Raw genomic sequence first — 21835 nt, 5'->3', positions numbered from 1 at the left:
AGTATTATGAGAATTGTTATAACAATCGCCATGTCCTACCAACTATCCCACACCGCCGCGCTTCCAAGTATCACGAGAAGCGACAAATGTTATACCCATTGAAAGAACCACACTGAAAACAACAGACTAAATATACACGAGAAAAGAAAAGAATAATGGTGAAAATAATATACATAAAAATACCCTAAATAAAATATTAAACAAACTGAAAGAGCCTTACGAGGGTGGTCCAATAAGTACTTAGACTTCAAAAGAAAAACGAAACTTTAGGAATCGTGTCGATCTACTCAATACACTTGACTCAACGATCCTCCAACTTCTTTATCCCGTCAGAAAAATATGTTTTCTCCTGAGCTGCAAAGTAGGCTTCATTGGTGGTGATAATTTAATCATCATAATCATCATCATTATCATCATCATGATACTGACTACGTCCACTGCAGGACAAAGGCCTCTCCCATTTTCCGCCAGTTCACTCGGTCATGTGCTTGCTGCTGCCATTTTAAATCCACCAACTTTCTAATCTCACCTGCAGATCTAACTCTCTCTCTCCTTCTAACCTGCTTGCCTTCTCTGGGAATTCAGTTAGTTACCCTTAATGACCAGTGGTTATCTTGTCTACGCGCTACACGCCCGGCCCGTCTCCATTCCCTCTTCTTTATTTCAACTATGATATCCTTAACTCAGGTTTGTTTTCTGATCCACTCTGCTCCCTTCTTGTCTCTTAAGGTTACACCTACCAAGTAGATATAGTTTTTCTTTACAACTTCTAGTGACAATTACCTATCTCGAAGCGCTGTTCTCTTCGGAGGTTGTTGTACATTACTTTCGTTTTCTGCAGAATAATATTAGGACCTACCTTTCTGCTCTCCTTGACTAACTCCGTAAACATGAGTTGCAATTCGTCCCCTGAGTTACTCAGCAATGCAATGTCATCGGCGAAGCACAGATTATTAAGGTACTCTTCATTAAATCTTATGTCTACCTCTCATAACTCTAGGCCTCCTAAAACCTCCTGTAATCACGTGGTAAATAGCATTGGGGATATTGTACCCCCTGCCTTACACCCTTCTTGATTGATATTATGTGGCTTTCTTTATGACGCACTATGGTAGCAGTTGATCCCCAGTAGATTTTTTCAAGGATGTTTATATATGCTTTGTCGACGCCCTAATTCCGCAGTGTCTGCACGACTGCTGATATTTCTAATGAATCAAACGCCTTTTCGTAATCTATGAAGGCTATCTATAGTGGTTGGCTATATTCTGTGCATTTCTCTATTACCTGATTGATAGTATGAATGTGGTCGACGGTTGAGTAGTCTGTTCAAAATCCTGCTTGTTCCTTTGGTTGAATGAATTCTAATGTTGCCTTAATTCTGTTAACAATTACTTTTGTAAATAGCTTGTATAAGACGGAGAGCAAGCTGATCGGCCTGTAATTCTCGAAGTCCTTGTCATATCCTTCCTTATGTATTAGAATGATGTTAGCATTCTTCCAAGATTGTGGTACTCTTCCCGGCAGGCGACACATCGTAAACAGGGTGGCTAGTTTTTTCTAACACAATCTGTCCTCCATCTTTCAGCAGATCTAATGTTACCTGATTCTTACCAGCAGCTTTGCCTCTTTGCATGCTCTGCAAGGCTTTTCTGACTTCTTCTATCATTACTAGTGGGGTGTCATCTGGGTTACTGCTAGTTCTTATAGTATGAAGGTCGTGGTTGTCTCGGCTACTGTACAGATCTCTGTAAAACTCCTCCGCTATTTTAACTATTATGTCCATATTGGCAGTTACTTTGCCTTCCTTGTACCTTGGTGCACACATCTCATTTTTGCCTATCCAAGTTTCCTCTTCACTGCTTTGACACTTCCTCCGTTCTTCAGAGCATGTTCAATTCTCTCCGTGTTCGACCTTCTTACATCAGATACTTTTTCTCAGTTCGACTCAAAGTTGTGAAACAAGAAGAAATCACTGGGGGCCAAGTCTGGAGAATACGCTGGATGCGGCACCACTTCCTAGCCCAATTCGACCAACTTGGCCGCGGTGACGGCGCAGGTGTGAGCTGACGCGTTGTCATGGTGGAAGAGCACCGTTTTGTTCACCAAGTGTGGCCGTTTCTTTTTTTTTATAGTTCAGGAAAATCACACTTTGAGAATCCTAGAAAATGATGGCCATCACCTTGTCGGCCGATGTGGGTGTCTGAATTTGCCTTCTTCGGAACAGGTTCACTGGCTGCAGTCCCCTGTTTCGACTTTGGTCTCTAGTGTGTACCAGTGGATCTATGTTTCGTCGAAAGTCACAAAACGACGCGTAAACTCCTTCGCATTATGCTTCAACAGCTTGAAACGTTGCTCTGAAGTGGTCTCACGGACGCGCTAGTTGTTCGGAGTGAGCAAAGGCGGCACCCATAGCGCAGACAGCTTTCTCATGCTAGAAATTGCATGCAGAACATGATTCACGCGGTCTTTTGATATGCCTAATGTCTCAGCTATCTCGCACATCTTCAGTGGGTGGTCTGCCAGTACGAGGTCATGGATTTTCACCTCGTTATCGGCCGTGGTAGCTCTTTGCGGGGACCAAGGCTAATCAAAGACTTGCGACCTCGTTTGAACTCGTTGAGCAAATTTTTGATGGTTGCCATTGAAGGAAAAGACTCATGGTAGACGGTATACAGTCGCTCTTTGATTTAGCTGCGCGATTTTTCTTCCAAAAACAAGAATCAAGTCACCGACCGATATTGCTCTCTTTCCATTGTTTAACGGACACACGAAAATTGTGTGCTTCCTCAAAAGAAAACCACGAGCCCGATTCGTCTGGACTTTTGCGTGTGTCGCAGGGCGTACTCAACGTCAGTGTATCTTTTATGCGATAACGTCGTGCTCTCACAGTGATGCTAAGTACTTAATCGGACCACCCTCCTCGTACTAATAAAAAAACGAACCACATAATTACTAGAAGAACTCTAATTATTCACACAAAAATTATTAGAGGCCAATAAGAACTCATAATGCCTGGTAAGTAAGTAAGGACCATTTGAAGGTAGCGTCAAAATTTCTTGCGACTTTTATTTCAAGACGTAGTTGTTCCACAGCTTAGCACCAGAAAATTGAATTAGTCTTTCACCGTACACATTTCAACAGATACGGAGGCTAAGATTACCGACGCTTGCGTGACGTGTGTTTAGCGATGAAAACGTAAAAATGCCACGGGGCAAGGAGGCCTATATTATTCCATTTAGTATACAGGAAATTTTGTAATTGCGTACATCCGTAAGCGGCACTGTATACGAAGAACGCATTCTGATATTTCTTCTGACTGAATGCATTAGATTTCTACTTGGTTTAGAAATGTCATGTATATGTAGGCATTAATCAGCATGTTTCATCTTTTCAGTCTCATTGAAATTGTCAATCATATTTAGATATACGCTGAATATGTGTATAGATGCTGGTTTTGTTGTTGCCAAGTGGAGGCCTTCAGGCGCATTCACGCTGTATAGGAAAGCTTTTCGCCCGAAAGAAATATTATTGGGAAAATAAAAAAAAACATTTCTGATGCAGAATCACTTGAACAAAAACAACACAATGACAGCGCACATCGCAAGCGAACCACCTGCGAGATACATCATAATCGTTAGTAACCGCAGCAGGAGATGTTGTCTTTGCATATTGAATTGGTTCGAACATTCTATTCTATAATTGTTATATACTTCATCATATATGCTGTTGTTGGCTGTGATGGGGGGCCATCGTGATGATGCAGGGGCCTGAAAAACGGGAAGAGCATGCCGCGCTGACACCACGCGACGGCTATGCGATATCGCCGCGGCCAGCGCTCCAGTGTGTGGAAGATTTGAGCCGTAATCACGTAGCTGATAAGAGAAGAGAGGACAGCGAGAAGGCGAGGCACTAACGGCAGCGTGGCGATAGCGGCAGGCCGGACGACGCCGTCGGCGACCTTCTGCGTGTCCCGAGACGTGCCATCATCCGAAGCGCCTTGTGCAGTGTTTTGAGCACCTGGCGTGCTCTTGCATGTCACCGTGTGCCATGTGACCGTGCAGCGGCTGCGCTGTCACAAGCGGGATCTAACAGAGAGCTTCATTCGGCCAGCCACTTGCTGCAGGTGAGCTTGAAACTCTTGTTTATTGCTCGCCTTTTTAAGTTTCTGTCGCAACTCTGGGCAGCATCGCGTGATTCGGTTCGAAAATGTGGTGGTCAGACGTGTTTGGTATCATCAGGCGTCTGGCGAATGCTCTGCGTACCTCTCAGGTGTCCCAACTATCGAAGAAAATGTTACTTAGTCGTACTTGTTTGCAAACTGATGACCATCATTCACTTATTTATCTGTGTTTACGATGCACCAGGGTTGTAGAGAAAGAGGCCCTCCTGACCATCTGGGCTTCTTTTGACACGCATGAAAATCTTTGTGCGCAGGCATTTCTGTTCTTCTTTAGCATATATGTTCATCGTAACAGATTTGTCCCTCTAGACATGCTTGATATGGATGGAATCAAGCGGGCGCTGTGTCTAATAAGTCTCAATATAATTAAGGAATTAGCGTTTGGATTAGGCCTAGCCATATCATGTGATTCCTCGCAACATAACCTTGCTCAGTAGAGTTTCCGTCATTCGTATCATATGGCAATAAGTGCAGGGCACGGAAATGTATGCCGTAGTTTAAATTGTCTCGTCAATGACGCTTCAGACATGTTTACTTGCACAAGGAACACGACTTCAGTGCGCATAATTAATTTATTCATTGTCCTTCTTTTTCAGGCAACGCTGCGCAGACCGTGAAAAAAAAGTCATCTCGCAAAGAAGCCAGACAAAAGCGCATTGTTCCTCCCTTCCGCATGGCGGCGCCAACGTTTCACCACCTCAGGCCGCCGCCTCCATTGACGGTAGGTGAATGTGGTAGTTCTATACAGATCCTATCTGTGCCCGAAGATAGTTTGCTCGGGCATGAAAAGAACGAACAGATCAGATTACAATACCTTATATAGTATACATTGGAATACTTCATTATTCCGCGTCGCATAAAGTTGTCGCGGTAAATGAACTGTGTAAACAACTTTTACACGAAAGCTTTGTCGCACTTCCGGATACCAACACTGCAGTTTTGGTATGGGGACGAGTGCTTATGTATCTGCATGCATGTTCGTATGCATAATAATAACTTTTTCTATCATCACCATTTAACATGCACTTTTATCTGGTTCCTTAACGATTCGGTTTAAGTTTAATTAAGTATATTCTATTGTTACTAACACTGCTATCTAGACTAAAGTCCAAATGTAATCATTCTGAGAAGGTATTTTAGAAAGTTTCATAAAGTTGAATAAATGTTATGATTTGAGAGAACGTGAACAGGTCGGAAAACAAGCAATGGGCAACAATGGCATTGGCTCTGCGCATAACACGGGAAAAAACACTAATGGAATTTGCACAAAGAAATCAGTTCCGCCGAGTCAACACACTCTTCCGAAAGCGTAGAAACAGAAAGTAGGGAAAGAACAAAAATGAAAGTTTCGGCATAAGGCCGAAGCAATAAATGCGATAGCAACACATCGGGCTGTTATACGAAGTAAGGCTATGAAATTTAGGAACCATGTTGTGAACACGGTTGATGGTGCTTGAATTGACAGTAATGCCGCCCCCACATCTAAACAGGTGGTGCTGTGTGTAGTAGGCTGCTCGACGTCCGACAGAAGGCATAGTCCAAGTTCGGCATCGAGAAAAGCGACAGGCCACTGGTTTTCACGTCGAAGTACATTAACGTTGAAGTGTCCAGTGACTATCACCGGCACATCCTGTAGGCCCACTGCACGAGAATTGTGCAGCAACAACTTCATAACGTCCGTCCACTATGTTCCCGAGATGTAAGGTGGGGTACGTAGGGTAAAATGCGACAAATATTTTGAAACAGTGAATATTTATTTTTGTTTCACTTCTTGAAATCAAACATAAATGCTGAAACTTTACTTTGGCTGCAAGGTATGTGCTACACAAATATTGCCTTGTCGCTGCCTTTCAGAGTACTTAAAGATTAAATATAAATGCTCCAGATGTTTCATTTTGCCCCAACTTGCGGGGCAAAACCTGCGTGGAGCAAAACGAGACAGCGTGAAAAAAAAAATCATTCCTTCAGTGTTTGCATTATACAGACTTGAAATTCACTCTGTTGGCCCTCACGCAGTCTTAAGGAGCCCAGTCCTTGGACTCCACACATTGAATCTACACAAAACGCGGTGTTGTGTTGCTCCGGAACTCCTTGCAAATCAAACACCGCCAGTCTTTTTTTTTTTTTGCTAACGTTGTCTTTTGTTTGACACTTGCACTTCATTGTAATATTCAACAGTAGGAGGCTAGATGTTTTGACGTATCTTCTTCACCTCTTTTTGACGTTTTGATGCAGATGCTCCGGCGTTTCATGACTTTTATGAGGCAATGAATTTAAAGCTGTTCCACATTATGATTTTTCAGCGCTTGTTCTTTTTTTCCAATTCGAGTATTGAAGAAACATTGTCACACCTCAATCTTGATACGTGTTTTGCACGACATGACTTGAAAATTTCACCATTTTTAATGCGTCTCTTTAGAGCATCCTTGCGAACACGGTAAAAACCTCGATGCGGCGGGAACGGAGAGAGTCATGTCCTGAACGCCAATCAATGCTTTTCGTGTCGTTTTCCTCCCAGGAAGCTCTATAGAATATTTTCTTGCACGTCCAAATCCTTATAAACAAAGAAACATACACAATATATACAATACAATAATATACAGTATAATAAATTCAAGTTAATTGTTAAATTATTGAAACAATCTCTAAGGCAATTGGATGCCTTTTTCTCGCGTTCGGCCCCTCTCACATGTCTCGCGACCGGTGTTTGCAGGCACCGCAGAACCTGGATGAAGATGTCGAGGCAGGAGGGGGTTGAGCTTAGTAGAGAGGGCTTATTTACATTGTGTACATGGCGAGCTCTCTCTTACAGGGCGAGCTCCTCTATCATTGCACTCTCTCGAAAGTGGCGCTCCTTCGAATAAGCCGGGTGGCTCAGTATTAAAGGTACATTCTCCCCAGATCCCTAGATCGGGGAATGCACGCAGACGGCACTGTCCAATCACGTGTTACACTGTTACGCACAACCTGCGAGGGCGGCGAACATTTAGGGCCAATATTATATAATATAACATAATAATAAATATAATAATAATAATAATAATAATAATAATAATAATAATAATAATAAATAAACAATAAGTATTATAGTAATAAATAATAATATACAGAGCCAATACACGTTCAATATTGAGGCGTGGTCACTGCTCTCCAATGTGGCAAGCTCACGACAGCATACATCAAAGGGGCCGCCGCAGTTGCTCAAAAGGGCCCACTGGACTGCTCGCTCAATTAGCGGGTGACAGAACGAACGCAATTGGTGACAACGTACAAGCCGAGCTTCCACGTCGTTGTGCCCCACAAAGTCTTGGTCGTGAGGGAACTGAAGAGCGATAGGTTTTCTTGGTGGAACCTTTCAGATTGAGCGAATAATCGGCTGCAATGCTCAAGCTGCACTGTGAAAGGCCTCTTAAGCGTGCTTGGTTTTCTTTTCGGCTGACGACGGAAAACGCAATGGCCTATCAAACTGTACACCGTGAAACTTATCAGCATTGTGAATACCAGCGTGCAATCGAAATCGTCTGACTTCTGGGACGGAACAGAATTGCTTGGATTTTATTTACCAAAACCACGACATGAAGAGACACGCTGTAGCGAGGACCTCGAAATGCATTTTCACCACTTGGGGTTCCTCAAAGTGCTCTTATAACTATACCCACGGTTGTTCCCTTTGCATTTAGCTTTATCGAAATTCCACCATTGTGGCCGGCCATAGAGCCCACCGAACGCAACAGCACGGCACATAGCGTACTGTGCTACCACGATGGGTAATCCTGAGTCAAACACACCCGCCACAGTGCTCTAGTGGCTAAAGCACTCGGCTGCAGACCCGCAGGTCGCGGGATCAAATCCTAGCCGCATTTCCGATGGAGGTGAAAATGCTTGAAGCCCATATGCTAAGACTTAGGTGCACGTTAAAGAACCACGGGTGGTCGATATTGCCGGAGCCCTCCACTATATACGGCGTCTCTTATAATCGTATGGTAGTTTTGGTATGTTGAACCCCAACTATCATTATTCCTGAGACAAACAGTGGAATGCTTTTGTTTTTTTTGTTTTGTCTAAAACACAATTAATACTACTATGCTTTCGCAAGCAGAAAAAAAGTCACAGCTTTGCCACAAAGGCGAAGCAATGAACGCGATAGCAACAAATTGGAAGGTCACGTCATGCGCAGAATGGCCAGCAGATCGAAATGTGCCCGATATTACGGCTTGGTGGCTAGCACCACCAAGCCGTAATACTTAGTGAACTAAAAACTAAGTTTCTCTTTTTTTCCCTTTAGATAGTGAGGTTGAGGACTGGTACATTGCAGCGAAAAGTTTAATTTTCACTCGTGCCTTGACTTTAGCCACCAATCAGATAACCTCCTTCTAGTTATTTATACCCGTTTAAAGTCTATTCTTCCATCCCTGTCCCTAAACCCCAGTGCTTTGATAAACTCTTCACCATCATCCTGAACTATAGGGTGAAGCCCTTTACAGAACATTATCAAGTGTTCGGCAGTTTCCTCTTTCTCTCCACACGCACTGCATACCGTGTCTACCCCCTCGTATTTGGCCCGATATGTCTTGGTTCGCAATACTCCCGTCCTGGTCTCAAATGGTAGAGAACTACCCCGAGCATTATCATAGATCCTTTCCTTGAAAATTTACTGCTTAAAAGTTCGATAGATCTCTAGTGCGGACTTCTTAATCATGCCTATTCTCCACATATTGGTCTCAGCTTCTTTCACCTTCTTCTTAACCGATAATTATTTTTGGTTTGGCCCCCTGCTGTTTGCCGAGTATTTACCAGTCAATTTTCTGGTTCGCTTCCTCCATTTTGTATCGCCATTCTTCATGTACAAGTACGTGGCAGATGAGAGCGCCCCCCGCCGCGTCGTGACGATGTAGCTACGCGCGCTCATTGCGTCATTTTGCTGGTGATACTAAAGACACGATGCCCCCCCCCCCCCCCCGAGATGTCTGTCAGCAGCGGTAAGTAGTAGATATAAATAGTTCAGTGGTTAACGATAATAGCTCAGTGGTGACTCAGTGGTTAACGCCTCGCACTCACGATGCAGAGGCTCCAAGTTCGATTCCGCACGCCCAAGTATTTTTTTAGATTATTTTCTTCTTTCTTACGTTTTCATATACATAGATACGCATACGTTTACTGTGAGTGACGGTGACGCCGACGCCGGCGGCAATATCCACCCTAGAGTGTCCATAAAATTGATATTGAAATAATACTGGCACATGCGAGAAGCAGTATAGGCTGCTATCGAGCGCATGCCTGTCTAGGGCGCTCAAATTTTAGTAACATGATTGATACTTGTAGTCTTATGCGTGCGTCCACGTACGCAAGCAGTTTCCTCGATAACATCGAAACGAAAAGCGAAGATGGGATCAATTTAGTAAGCTGCTCGGGCGAGATGGCTTGCAATGTCGCATGTTTACTTGCGAAATGCCCTAGCATCGTGGTTCCGGATCTCGCGTATAGCTTGTAAGTCAGCGCTGTTTTGAATAAATCGTTCACTGGAGCACGGCTTTATTTGATTAAGAATTAGTTTGAGCAATGAAGCAATTTTAGCCCATCTCTTCATGCCAGCGATACCGCCACTATACCGGTAAAGGCCTCGGCATCATCGGTCAAAATAGTCGGAGTGGTGAAGAAACAACCGACAGCACAGATGGCTCCACGGTGTCCGTCTCCCATGCTGTTTACCATTGTGGATATATTCGGCCACGCAACCACCGGACCAAGTGTTTGACAAAAATCTGCCGAGTTTGACGCACGCTTGATGTCTGATCCGGCAGAACATCAGCGAAACGCTGCTGCACGAGCGCGTCAGACATCGAATCTGGCGCGCACTTTATGCGCTCATTCATGAGCTGCTTCCTTCATGGAAACTTATATTTATAGTTATAGTTATAGTTATAGAATAAGTTATAGCTTTGCGGATTTACGAGCGGGCGGGTCGCTCGGCGATAGATGTGCGGAGGTTGGTCAGCGTCGTGGCGGCGCCTTCGCAGGGAGAGGCGCGCGTGCGGTGCTCATTGATGCTTATTTCATCTTTGCGCTGGTGTCGGTCGCGTCTGAACGGTGCCCGGTATTGTCGCCGGCACTACAATTCGGAGGCGCGCGCTTTCTTGATCGCTCATTTGTGACATCTTGACAGTCTTGTTTCGAAAAGCTCTGCATAAAAAAAATCTCGCAGCAGCCCGCGAGGGCTGATTATAAACAGTCCCATTTGCCCAGCTACGTGGACGAGGGAAAGAGCACCAAATTACACCGTCCAATGCCAAGGCATACACCACTTTCGACGGGGCCGCCCGCACCCGCCCACGACAACGTCCTTGACTGGGGCGCAGTCACCACATTTTCCACTGTGGCGCCACGGTGTCCCCTCGCTGGCGGGAGGAGGTCGTTGGGGTTATGGGTCTCACGCTCGGGCCGACACATCAAAGGGACCGCAGCGACACCGTTGTTCTCTTGATGAGAATTTTCACGACCAAAACCCATTATGATCGATTGCGACGCCGGACTGCAGGGCGCCTTACTTCCCGGCCTGGAATGACAATGACCGCGATGGAACGGCTTTCCGCAGGCTAGCAGCCCCTCGTTCAAAGTACACGAAATTCCGCTCCCCCTTTCGCCCTAAGCGCCAAGAGAGTATCTCCGCCCGGGGGGAAAAAGATCCCGAGGTACAGTATCCAGCAAGTGTCGTGCAGAGGGATCTGTATCCCAGATTGTCGGCTCGTCCTTCACTACTCTTGGCTTTAACACTGGATCTGATGATCACATCACTGCAGGACCATAGAGTGTCACGCTCGCAAGGAGGAGGGGACCTCCTTCATCATTCTTTCCACACATTACAAGATAATGAACTGCGCCGAAAAACCAACCACAAACCAGCAAGCACATGGCACTCCTAGCCTTTTCCCATCATTTTGTGTCCTTCCCATTGCACACTGACAGCATCCACTTTTGAAAACACATAAAAGCTGTATAAATGACGCAGTCAGGGGTCCTTCAAAAAAAAAACATGTCAGCAAGAATTCCACGCACCAGTCGGCCGATGAAAGCAAGAAACGACTTGAGGCATCGGGGCAATGACTCTGTCATCGACGTTAAAGATAATCTTGCGTTATCAGCACCAAACATGGCGCCGCCAAAGCCAAAACTGTTCCCGTGGGCAGAAAGGAGCAAACTGGCATGCTGCCCAAACATCAGGAACGCTATTCACAACAGACATTTGTAACGACATTTATGTGCCACCATTGGAGGCGCAAGCGCTGCAACCGCTGTGACGTGCAGGGTTGGATCACGTGATCTCGTCTCTGGCGAAGGAAAGCTGGCGGTTGGATGCGTTGTTTTTAATCGCGACTTCGCGGTGTTTTCATTTTTTAACATCGTTGTATTGCTCTGACTTCATCTGTGTGGACATCTGCAGATTACACAATGCGGGAAGTTGCAGTAAACGTTACCGGCCGCTACGTACGCGATGCCACTGTCGCGGCCGCTGGCAGTGCCACTGTCACCCCTCTCTTTGTTTATTGTTGTGGTTATTATTTCGAGCCCATGGGGTAAAAATGAGCACGGACCATGGATGTTCACATCAAAGCAGAACGTTTCAGTTTCTGCACGGGAGCCTCGTTCACAATGAAAAAAAAATGAATGTGCAAACAGTTTGATTATGCATATTTTAAAATTGGCCTCTGACTGATTGTCAGAGAGTCAGAATATAGCCCAGAAGTCCAGTTTCTTTCCCTTTGTTTTTTATTATTTTTACCATATATACCGGTCTATATCGTGGCCAGTTGCTTCTGCGTGTTCGGCAAGCCCGTTCGACGAAACCTCCTTTCTTAGATCATACATGTGCGCTATAGTCTTAAGCTTACTTCTCTCGCCAATGTAACTTTAACAGCAGTGTGCGCCACCACCATCCTCCCTGGCGTCCGTCCACATGTGTGTACTCGACCACGCGGGTTTCCATCCGCCAGTGGTGTAGCCAAAAGGTGGCACACCAAGCCCGTGTCCCCCCCCCCCCCCCCCCACCACCATCCGAAAATTTCCCATGGTATAAGCGCACAAAAAATAACGGTCACCCACACTTGCTGCCCAGCCCCTAGTTCTAATCAAAATAATGCCCCCTCTAGAAAAAAAAAAAAAAAACTTCTGCCAGCGTGCCTGCTGTCCGTGACTTACGCTCACAGGGTTCCTTGCTTAGATATAGATTACGTCTGTATAGAATGGGCCCACAGCCACTGTCTCTTCCTCTTAATGTTGTTTTGATATACAGGCATAAATGTGGTAAGCTTCAAAATTGATACGTCTTCGAAGAGCAGCCGTCAAATACCACACAGCTTATGAATGAAACTGCATAGAAAAAACCTACACAGAGGCAATTTTTCTGAAACATGAAATTGCCGTTTTGATCAGGGTGCGCAAAACCTCGCAGCATGCCTGCTCAAAGGCGTATAATAATATGGCTGGCTGAGCCCATTTTTTTTAACCAAGATTTACCCCTTTGTAGAAGCTCTGGAAATGAACCAATTATTGATAACTTTCACCCATGTGGGGCTACACGGCGATCGAATGTGCAACCTGTGAGCACCGTGAAAATTTGGCGCAATAAATATTAGGAGCGTGCCTAGGAGATAAGTTACAACTCTGAACGAGGCACGCGCACGCGTGATTCTCATGTTTGCCGCAATCATAACAGAAAGGTTGCGGCTGTAAGAATGTTGTGTTGCTTCCAACAAAGCGCGGGGAATCCGCTTGCGCTGTGCTTCGTAGGGTTATGTCGGCTAAACATTAATGTAATTTGCGCATGCGTGTCATGTCAACCGCGGTCCTTCTGTAGATGCAAACCTACAATGAAGTAGCGTAGTTGCGCACGTTTACTGTAGCAAAGATAAGTTGTTTTTTTACCGTTAATGTCATTTCGATGCTTCAATTCGACACGGAATGAGTCATCTTTTACAGAGGTCGCGCGCTTGGCCACCGTGGTTGTTTCGCCTAGGTTGCCATAGGAGACGACGCCGGCAGTCAAGCGTCGTGAGAAGCTTTTCGGGGCAGCTATTTAGCACTTCGTACAGTCAGGGAAGAAGCTGCAGCAGGGTTTTACTGAGTTCTTCGAGTGAAGTACAAGAATAAAGAAGACGAGAAAGCGACTGCGGGCTGCGCGCGAGGAAGCGGCAGAGCAATCCAACCACCTTCGTCACATGGATGCATCCGCATGGTGGCGCCACGGTCTGAGCATCTACTCAACAGATGTGTGATTAACCAGCTCTACACTTTTCGGTCAGAAATGTTATTTAAACAGGTCAGCGACTCCCGTGATAACTTTACTTTAATTGCTTTCATACAAAACACATGCAAACAAAACAAAAAATAACTACAACTTTCGCATGGCTCCTTCAAAAACTCGCACAAAGCATAGCTTCGCGCACTATTTTCCCCCAGGCTCCTGACTTCAACTCTAACGTTGTCACTAATCAACTAGTGGTACAGCGACCTGATACTTTCATGCGTCCACGCATGCCACGCAACACAAATGCCAAAAACATTTTCAAAGTCAGCTGTCATCGCCTTATTTTCGGGAAGCTCATCTCACTTAGCCCTGCAACTCGCTTTAGTACGTGCCAGTATCCTTCTATAGATGCTTCAGGCGAACAAAGCTACTGAACACTAAAGAAAATACAAAGATATAAACTAGTTACTTAAGCATCAAAAGTCAAGGAGATTGCAAAAAAAAAAACAATTTCATCGCTAAAGCAAACAAACGAAATTCCTTAGTCGACATTCTCTGAGAAGCTACTGCATTAGGTCGAACTCGCGGTGGTCGCGTCCCGAAGGCTTTTCTCGCCAAGCGGTGTGCATAACACGCGTAAAGGTATATCTCTTTCCTACCGAACCCTGTGGCGTTCCTCGAAGAAGACTTGCGTCGTCCCTTCTTGTTACTTCGCGAAAACCACTGACCATTGTGATCCGCACCATGACCGTGAGAACTACGGAAGGGTCCCTTGCCCTACGACCGCTTGAGGGCACAATGCGCTTCTCTTTTGTTTGCGCTGCGGCTGCTCGGACACATGCGATACGGCAACTTTCTCGCCATTTCGCTCCACCGTCTGAAAGGAGCACTGACATCAAACTTACTCATGTCAACATTTTTGCTTCTACAAGTACAGCTATCAACCTCCTAGTAGTGATTCGAGACATAAAACACATCTGAGGGACGAATGAGTATCTGTAATATTGATTAATATGTTCGCTATCGAACGCGGTACAGAATGAGTGCAAAGCCCGCCAAATTTTATTGCTGGCAGCGCTACCTCGTGGTCCCGTCGACGCCGCTGCATAACTGATGCCACTTTCACCAAAAATGGTGACGTCACACAGGCGTTCCGTCTGCTTGGCGCGCACGTATATACGGTCAATCCAACTGTGTCTCTGAAAGCGTGCCTCTGTCGCCAACATCGTCATCTGCACCGTCCTCGCGGCCAACATCGGCAAGTGATGACGACAGCAACCTGGAATTGGGTATCACCGCGATTCACGACGATCCTTGCTTGACATGCTCCGCGTTAAATGCAATGTATTTATCGGTCTCGGCCATACTGTCGTAGCTCAGGAACACCACCTACACACCTCATGTCGCGGGCGTTTGACGAGTGAATTAGGGCACTGTCACAGAACGAGCGCTCAAAATGGGCGCGCCGCCAAATTCTTGCGATAACGCCCGGGAGAGACGCCGCGAGGTCAACGGAAAAAAAAGAGAAAACAAGCATCCAAGGACTCCCGGGGGCGCGCGACCCTCCCCTCTCGAAAGCGTAGACTCGCCGACGAACCTCCTCACCCCACAACGGCGGCCGAGCAAGCACTCGAATGTTCTAGATGGAAAGGGGCGAGGTGAGGCCGGGTTGAGTCATCTGTCGCGGACGGCATTCGAACCATCTCGCCCTCTCCCCAGCCTTCGCGGCGTATCACGCCGACGAAATGACGAGAACTTTCTGGAATCTCGCGCGGATGGTATTAATGGAGCAGCCGAGGTGAGAGATGAGGAGAAGACGGAAGTTAGCGCCAGAGCGCGTAGGGATTCCGCCGTGTAGTTGGCGAAGGTTTTGTCCGTAGATACAAAGCAGGAGAAGAATATGATTTCCACCTGAGGGGTGACGACTCGAGCTACAGGCAAGAGTGTGTGTTTACCGCTATCGAGCGAAGACGCGTGGCAACAGCTGCGTGTGTGAAGCCGACGTGTTTCCGGCGAAGAAGTTTGAAGCTTCGAGAGTGGCCAATTGAAGACGCGAGGTTTCCTGGAAGAGAAACTTCCGCAAGGTTTCCTGGAAGAGAAACTTCGTGGGCAGCGGAACGACAATGCTGGACTTTGAGTGAGTGATTCTTGGAAGAGTATTATCCAGACCTTTGTTCCAAGAACTTTAGACTGAATAGGTTTTTCTATCTCTATAGTCTTTAAGTGTCCTGGTTGTTCAATGCATGCGACTGCATTGTAGTGCGTATTGTTGTCTGTGTTCGTTGTTTCGAGTGTGGCCGATTGTACTGTGTAGTACGTTGTTTGATTGGTGATATATTGTATACAACTAGTGTGGAGTGTGCATACTTGTGTATTGTTTTTTTGATCTGCCATTATTGAGAATATAATTTTGTTTGTTTATCAACTCTCGGCTCTGACTTGTTCTTTGGGCCACAGCCGGCGTCCGCTGACGCGCCAAATAGGACCACTTCTAAATTGTCCACGTTTTCGTGATGCGGTTCGGGGGGCCGATACCTCGGCCCTTGGAATTAGCCCGGCGATCGCCTCCCGAATTAACGGGACCTGTGTGACAATTATTCTGGCGTCCGCGACAGGACCTTTTTGGTGCACAGTGTGTCCAAAGTAGTGAGAAAGAGCCTCGAGTTGTTGATAGTGCTATCGGAACGATTTTGTGTGTTGCTCAGTGTTCTCGTTAACAAGTGCAGGAGAGTGTTCTGACAGACTGATTTAGGCAGATACGTTTTGCACGCGGCAAGACTTTATTTGGGAGACACCATGGATCTCGAAAAGTTAGTTGCTCTTGGTGAGAAGATGGGTCTTTCTGGCGCCGAACTACGGAAATGGGTATGCCAGAAGGAGAAAGAAGCAGTGGTGAGAGAAAAGTTGGCAGCCAAAAGGGCGAGAGAAGAAAGAGAGGCAAGGAAGCGACAGCTGAAGGAAGAAAGAGAGCAGCAATTGAAGTTGGAGCTGGAGAGAGAAAAGTTGGCAGCTGAGAGGGCGAAAGAAGAAAGAGACGAAAGAGAACGGCAGCGACAGCACGAGATAGAACTCGAGTGGCTCTGTTTGCAACAGCGAAGTGAAACTCCGGTCCAAGCTAGAGTTGAAAGCAGCGAACGGGAAGATCATGGCTTTCGCTTGAACCCAAGCAAGCTGCTCGTAGCGTTTGATGAAAGGAAGGACGACTTTGACGCGTACCTTCACAGATTTGAGACGATTGCAAGAAGCCAAAATTGGCCAGAACATCAATGGGCAACTGCTTTGAGTACTTGCTTGAGTGGTGAAGCGCTCAGTGTGTACGGTAGGCTGACGCCGACCGATGCAGCCAACTATGCAATGGTGAAAACTGCCTTGCTGAAGCGATTTAGATTATCTGTGGAAGAATTCCGGGACAGATTTCGGACAGGAAAGCCAGCTGATGGTGAGACGGCTACGCAGTACGCTGCCCGACTTAGCCATAATTTCGACAGATGGATTGAACTTTCAGGGACAGCGCAGGAGTACGATGAGCTTAGAGAGCTCCTAATTAGAGAACAATTTCTTACTAGTTGCCACCCAAGCCTGTCGCTGTACTTGAAAGAGAGGAAGGCTGAGTCACTTGAAGGCATGCTCGAATTGGCTGATCAATTCTTGGAAGCGCAAGGTGGAACTAATTTGGCCAGAGTCAAGAAGGAGTGTCCTGAAGATTCGAAGAAATCGGCTCCCGAAGAAAAGAAGCGTGCACCGGAGAGCATTCCGCGATGTTTTCTGTGTAACCGAGTGCGTCACCGTGCTAAAAACTGCCGAAGTAACTTCACGAGCCCCACGGCTGTGAAATGTTTCAAGTGTGGTCAGACTGGGCACAAAGCAGACGCATGTCGAAACAGAGCGAGTCAAACTCATCAGGCATCCTGTGTGCTAGCAGCACCAAAATCCGATGATAATGCCGTCACCGACGGATTTGTAGAGTTGAAAATGGGGAGAAAATCGCTATTGTGGGTGCTGTAATGACAAAACAGCCAACCGGTGTTGCGAAGGGAATACGAACGCTGCCTGGAAAAGTTGCGGACAAAAAGATTACGGTGTTAAGAGATACCGGCAGCTCCACTGTTATCGTGCGGAGAAATTTGGTACGGGAAAGTGAGTTAACAGGCAAAACGAAACTGGTTTGCCTAATTGACCGTACGGTTCGGATGCTTCCCGAAGCAGATATTGAGGTTGAAACCCCGTACTTTTGCGGGAAGGTTACTGCTTTATGCCTGACGACCCCCCTGTACGACCTTGTCATTGGAAACATCGACGGGGCGCGAGGACCGAATGATCCGGAATGTTTGGGAGAAGACCCTAAGATAGAGCCCTCGCCAACCCAGCGACCGCGAGATACAGTGGAGGAGCAGCCCGTGACGGATCTCACTAGAGCCCAAGGTGAAACCGCGGTGACAGAGACAGTGAATGAGAAGATGATCGTTTTGAACGAGTTCACGTGTTGGGCAGCTGGACTTACGTCGGCTCGACCTCAACTGACCGACAATGTAAAGATGACGGAGTCGGCCAGCCAGGCCCAATGTCGTGACATGAACAAGCGGGAGACAGAACCGGTTGAACGTTCTGACCCGTTAACGGTGTCGGAAGTGACAACGATGGCTGAGACGCCGCCTCAGATACCGTCGTTGGGAAGGGCTCACCGAAAAAGAACGAGGAAAGACAAGAAGAGGTCGAGCGAGCACCGCAAGAAAGGGCGCAAGCGCCGCTCAAGGTACACCGAATAGGTGCTGTTATGCCAGCGAGTCCTCGTCAAACGACCGTGCCTCTGAAAAAGGCAATCTGGGTCAAGGCCAGCCCGCCGTCTGCCCGACGCGAACATCTCAACGGCGTGAACACGCGCGGCGCCTCTCTCGCCCACGTGCATGGAGTCATCGGCGCACGTGACAGCGAGCCGGCGTTCTCGTGCCTGGTGGTCTGACGCATGGCGCGGCGACCCCCCATTGGCGGAATCTGCTCGGACGACCCGCGGCGCTTCTGATTGGACACTTTGGTTGGACCCGGTGCAAATAAAAGAAGCCCTGCGGCGCGTCGCGATCGGCGGTCCTATGTGAGAGGCGTCCCCGTGTCGGAGTGCCGACATGTGTGTGAGTCAGCGGTTTTAGGCGAAAGGCTGACCTATGTGTTAGAGAGAGGAGCTCGGCTCTTCGAGTCTCTGCCGGCCCCAGTGCCGAAATTGTAACGCCTCTGTAAATATGCTGTACATAAACCTTGTTTAACTCACCGTCGTCTCGTCCGCTCGTCTTATCAGCTCTGCGCAGAAGCAGTCGCGAGCTGATAAACATACGCTACCAAACGGCTGGTGACCTTCCCGGCGGAGTTGAAAGCAGTGGCGCCTCCGGGGCCGTGTTGGCGTCGCCGTCTTTCGCAACAGTGGTGGCTTCGGCGGGATCGGTCCGCCGTTTCTCAACAGTGGAGGTCAGCGGAGGGATTCGGAGGTGGCTTCGCAACAGTGGTTGGCAGCTGCGGGATCGGCCGGCGTCAGCGACATCGATGCGGTGAGTGCCTGATGTTTTCCCCTCAGTTCACCAGACTACTCTAGCTCAGGTTGTAGTAGTTTAGAGAAGGGCTGTGTGAAGCATTAAAGTAAGCTTTGATCGTTTCAAGCCAAGTCGAAGCGCCTTGAAACCAAAGTTAATGCAGAGGGGGTAAACACGGCAGTGTTAAAATTGCTTGCGCGTCTTGCTAGTAGGCTTATAGTGGGTACGGCAAGTAGATTCTTAACAGGGGCAAACAGCAAGAGGCTAGTGTGAACGATGGAGAACCTTAAAGTGAAGGAACTCATCGAAATTTGTGAGGAACTCGGCATTACTTTGGGCCGTGCGAAACGAAAGCAAGCGATCCTTGAGATCATGAAGGATGAGGGAGTGTCGGCTGAGGAAGTCGATGAGGCCTGGGTGGATATTAAAGCACGCCGTGAGGAGGCGGAAAGGCGAGAAGTAGAAGCTCGCGAACGTGAGGAGGCTGAAAGGCGAGAAGCTCGTGAAGAGGCTGAAAGGCGCGAAGCTCGCGAACGTGAAGAAAGGCGCGAAGCTCGCGAACGTGAAGAAAGGCGCGAAGCTCGCGAACGTGAAGAAAGGCGAGAAGCTCGCGAACGTGAAGAGGCTGAAAGGCGCGAACGTCGCGAGCGCGAGGAGGCCGAGAGACAGGAGCGCCTCGAGATGAAACGAATAGAATTGGCAATCCTACAGTGTTCGCAGGCGCCTAGCGCAGCTTCTCCGACGATTCAGGTCAGCGGTATTAGAATTCGGGATCAACTGCCACCGTTCGTAGTGGGCGAGGACATGGCGAAGTATCTCGTCAAGTTTGAACACGTCTGTGAGCGAAACGCTTTGGAGCGGTCTCTTTGGGCGCAGAACCTGTTAGCTCTTCTTCCCGGCGAAGTGTCCGACGCATTAACTTGCTTGTCTAGGGAAGCGTTTGAGAGCTATGACGAGGTTAAGGAAGTGCTCTTGAGACGGTACAAGTTGTCACCCGAGGCTTTCAGGCAAAGGTTCCGGTATGCTAAAAAGGGGAATGAGTCACACGTTGACTTCGCGTTTCGTCTTAAAGCCGATTTGATTGAATGGCTCAAGGGCGAAGGTGTTTATGACGACCGCGATAAAGTGGTGGAATGCGTTGCACTGGAGCAATTCTACCGCTGCATCGAGGAGGATGTCAAACTTTGGCTGCAGGACAAACTTGGTGAAGTACAGCTAAACAAGGCAGCAGAGTTAGCTGAGGAGTATTATACTCGCCGAAAGTTGCATAGCAGGGCAGTGCGCGTTGAAAAGGATGAAAGAAAAGAGGGCTTTTCAAAGAAACCTGATCAACGGAAACCCGCTCCGCACCGTAATTTCAAAAAGGACCCGTCTCTTACGAAGGACACTGTAGAGGAAGGGAAAACAGAAGCGGAAAAATCGAGTGAGGTTTCTAAACAACGCACTGATACCACACGGGCGTTTGAATCACGGAAGCCACTAATCTGCTACAACTGTAAAAAGGAAGGGCACATCGCGAGAAACTGTCAGGAAAAGTTTGCCTTCGCAACGATCCGAGAATCAGAGAAAAACATTCGGTTGTTGGAGCCGTATCTCCAAGAAATTAGGGTGAATAAGAAAACGTGCCGAGCACTTAGAGACTCAGCGGCAACCATGGACGTTGTCCATCCTTCATTGGTGTCTCCGGATGACTTCACAGGAGAATGCGCGTGGATCAGGCAGGTCGCCGAGGAGCAGAGTGTTCGCTTACCAATCGCCACCGTTGTCATTGAAGGCCCGTTCGGTAAGCTTTGCACCGAAGCAGCTGTGTCTGCCGCGCTGAACGATCGTTTTCCTTATCTTTTCTCCAACAACTCGGAGCAGCTTCTCAAAGAGCAGGGCAAATCGTTCTTCCCCAACTTAGCGTGCATGGCTCTCACGCGATCGCAAGCGCGGAAGCTATCGCGGCAGCCTGATCTGGTTCCATGCGGTGAACTCTCAAGTGACCTTGTCGGCGGGTCGACGGAACCCCAGAAAGGAAAGTTTCCGCATGAGTCATGGGAGCAATCACGCGAGCGGCCCGTCGCCGACACGACCGGCGCGGTTTCCGGAGAAAGGGGAGACGACGTGGCGCCATTGAGTCAGAGCGAGAGGGTTGCAACGCTCTCGCCTGTAGCGGAAAGTTGGAGCGAGCTGCCGAGAGTTGATCGAGAGACGCTCATTGGAGAGCAACGTGAGGATTTCTCGATTGAAGCGCTAGTGGAAAGCCAAATTGAAGCGCGAGTGGAAAGCCAGAAAAACGCGGCAAAAGTGCTGTCGAAGGAGCACTACGAGAAATCGGGGAAGAAGCGCGCTTTTGAAGTTGATAATCAGGTAATGCGGCTGCAGCCACCCAAAAGGAACAAGCTTGAGGTTGATTGGGAAGGGCCCGCCACAGTATTATCGAAGCCTTGCGATACAACTTATGAGGTGCAAGTAGGAAGGCGGCAGAACAAAATTTACAACTTGATGAAACCCAATGTTCAACATCAAGCGGTCGTAAATCAGCTGTTGAAGGCTTCAGAGGAAGAGGGAGCAGAAAATTTGAGTTCTAGTGAGGTGATCGAAGGGGGATCGAAAGTAATTTGGGAGCAGATAAACCTAGAGCCTAGCTTAAGTGAAGGAGGACCTGAGAAAGAGGACCTGAGAAAGATTGTTTCCGAGTTTGGGTATGTGTTGTCGGACCGTCCCGGAGACACGACGGTGATCGAACACGATATCGAGCTAAGCGGTGAGGAGTCAATCAGTAGCAAGCCGTATCGTTGTTCCCCTGTGCAACGTCGCAAGTGTGAGCCGCTCTTGGTGCCGCATAGGTATCGTCGCCTAAAAGTGGCCGGTTACTGAAGTGGAGCATGTTGCTCCACAGCGCAACTTTGA

General features: G+C 47.6%; 1 protein-coding gene across 1 annotated transcript in view; it reads left to right on the top strand.

Moving 5' to 3' along the window:
* Positions 1-3939: 3939 nt before the first annotated feature.
* The window catches only part of LOC119172518 (NFE2 like bZIP transcription factor cap-n-collar), a 230236-nt gene continuing 212340 nt past the window's right edge, over positions 3940-21835 (top strand). The window contains exons 1-2 of the mRNA XM_037423660.2: positions 3940-4123; positions 4777-4901. Coding sequence (XP_037279557.2) covers positions 4854-4901 — 48 coding nt within the window. The 5' untranslated portion in view covers positions 3940-4123; positions 4777-4853. The remainder of the gene's footprint in view (positions 4124-4776; positions 4902-21835) is intronic.

Source organism: Rhipicephalus microplus, chromosome 4 (assembly GCF_043290135.1).
Source record: "Rhipicephalus microplus isolate Deutch F79 chromosome 4, USDA_Rmic, whole genome shotgun sequence".
In the NCBI taxonomy this organism is placed as follows: Eukaryota; Metazoa; Arthropoda; class Arachnida; order Ixodida; family Ixodidae; genus Rhipicephalus; species Rhipicephalus microplus.
The sequence above is the reverse complement of the archived record's forward strand: the minus strand, read 5'-3'. Positions and strand labels throughout refer to the sequence as shown.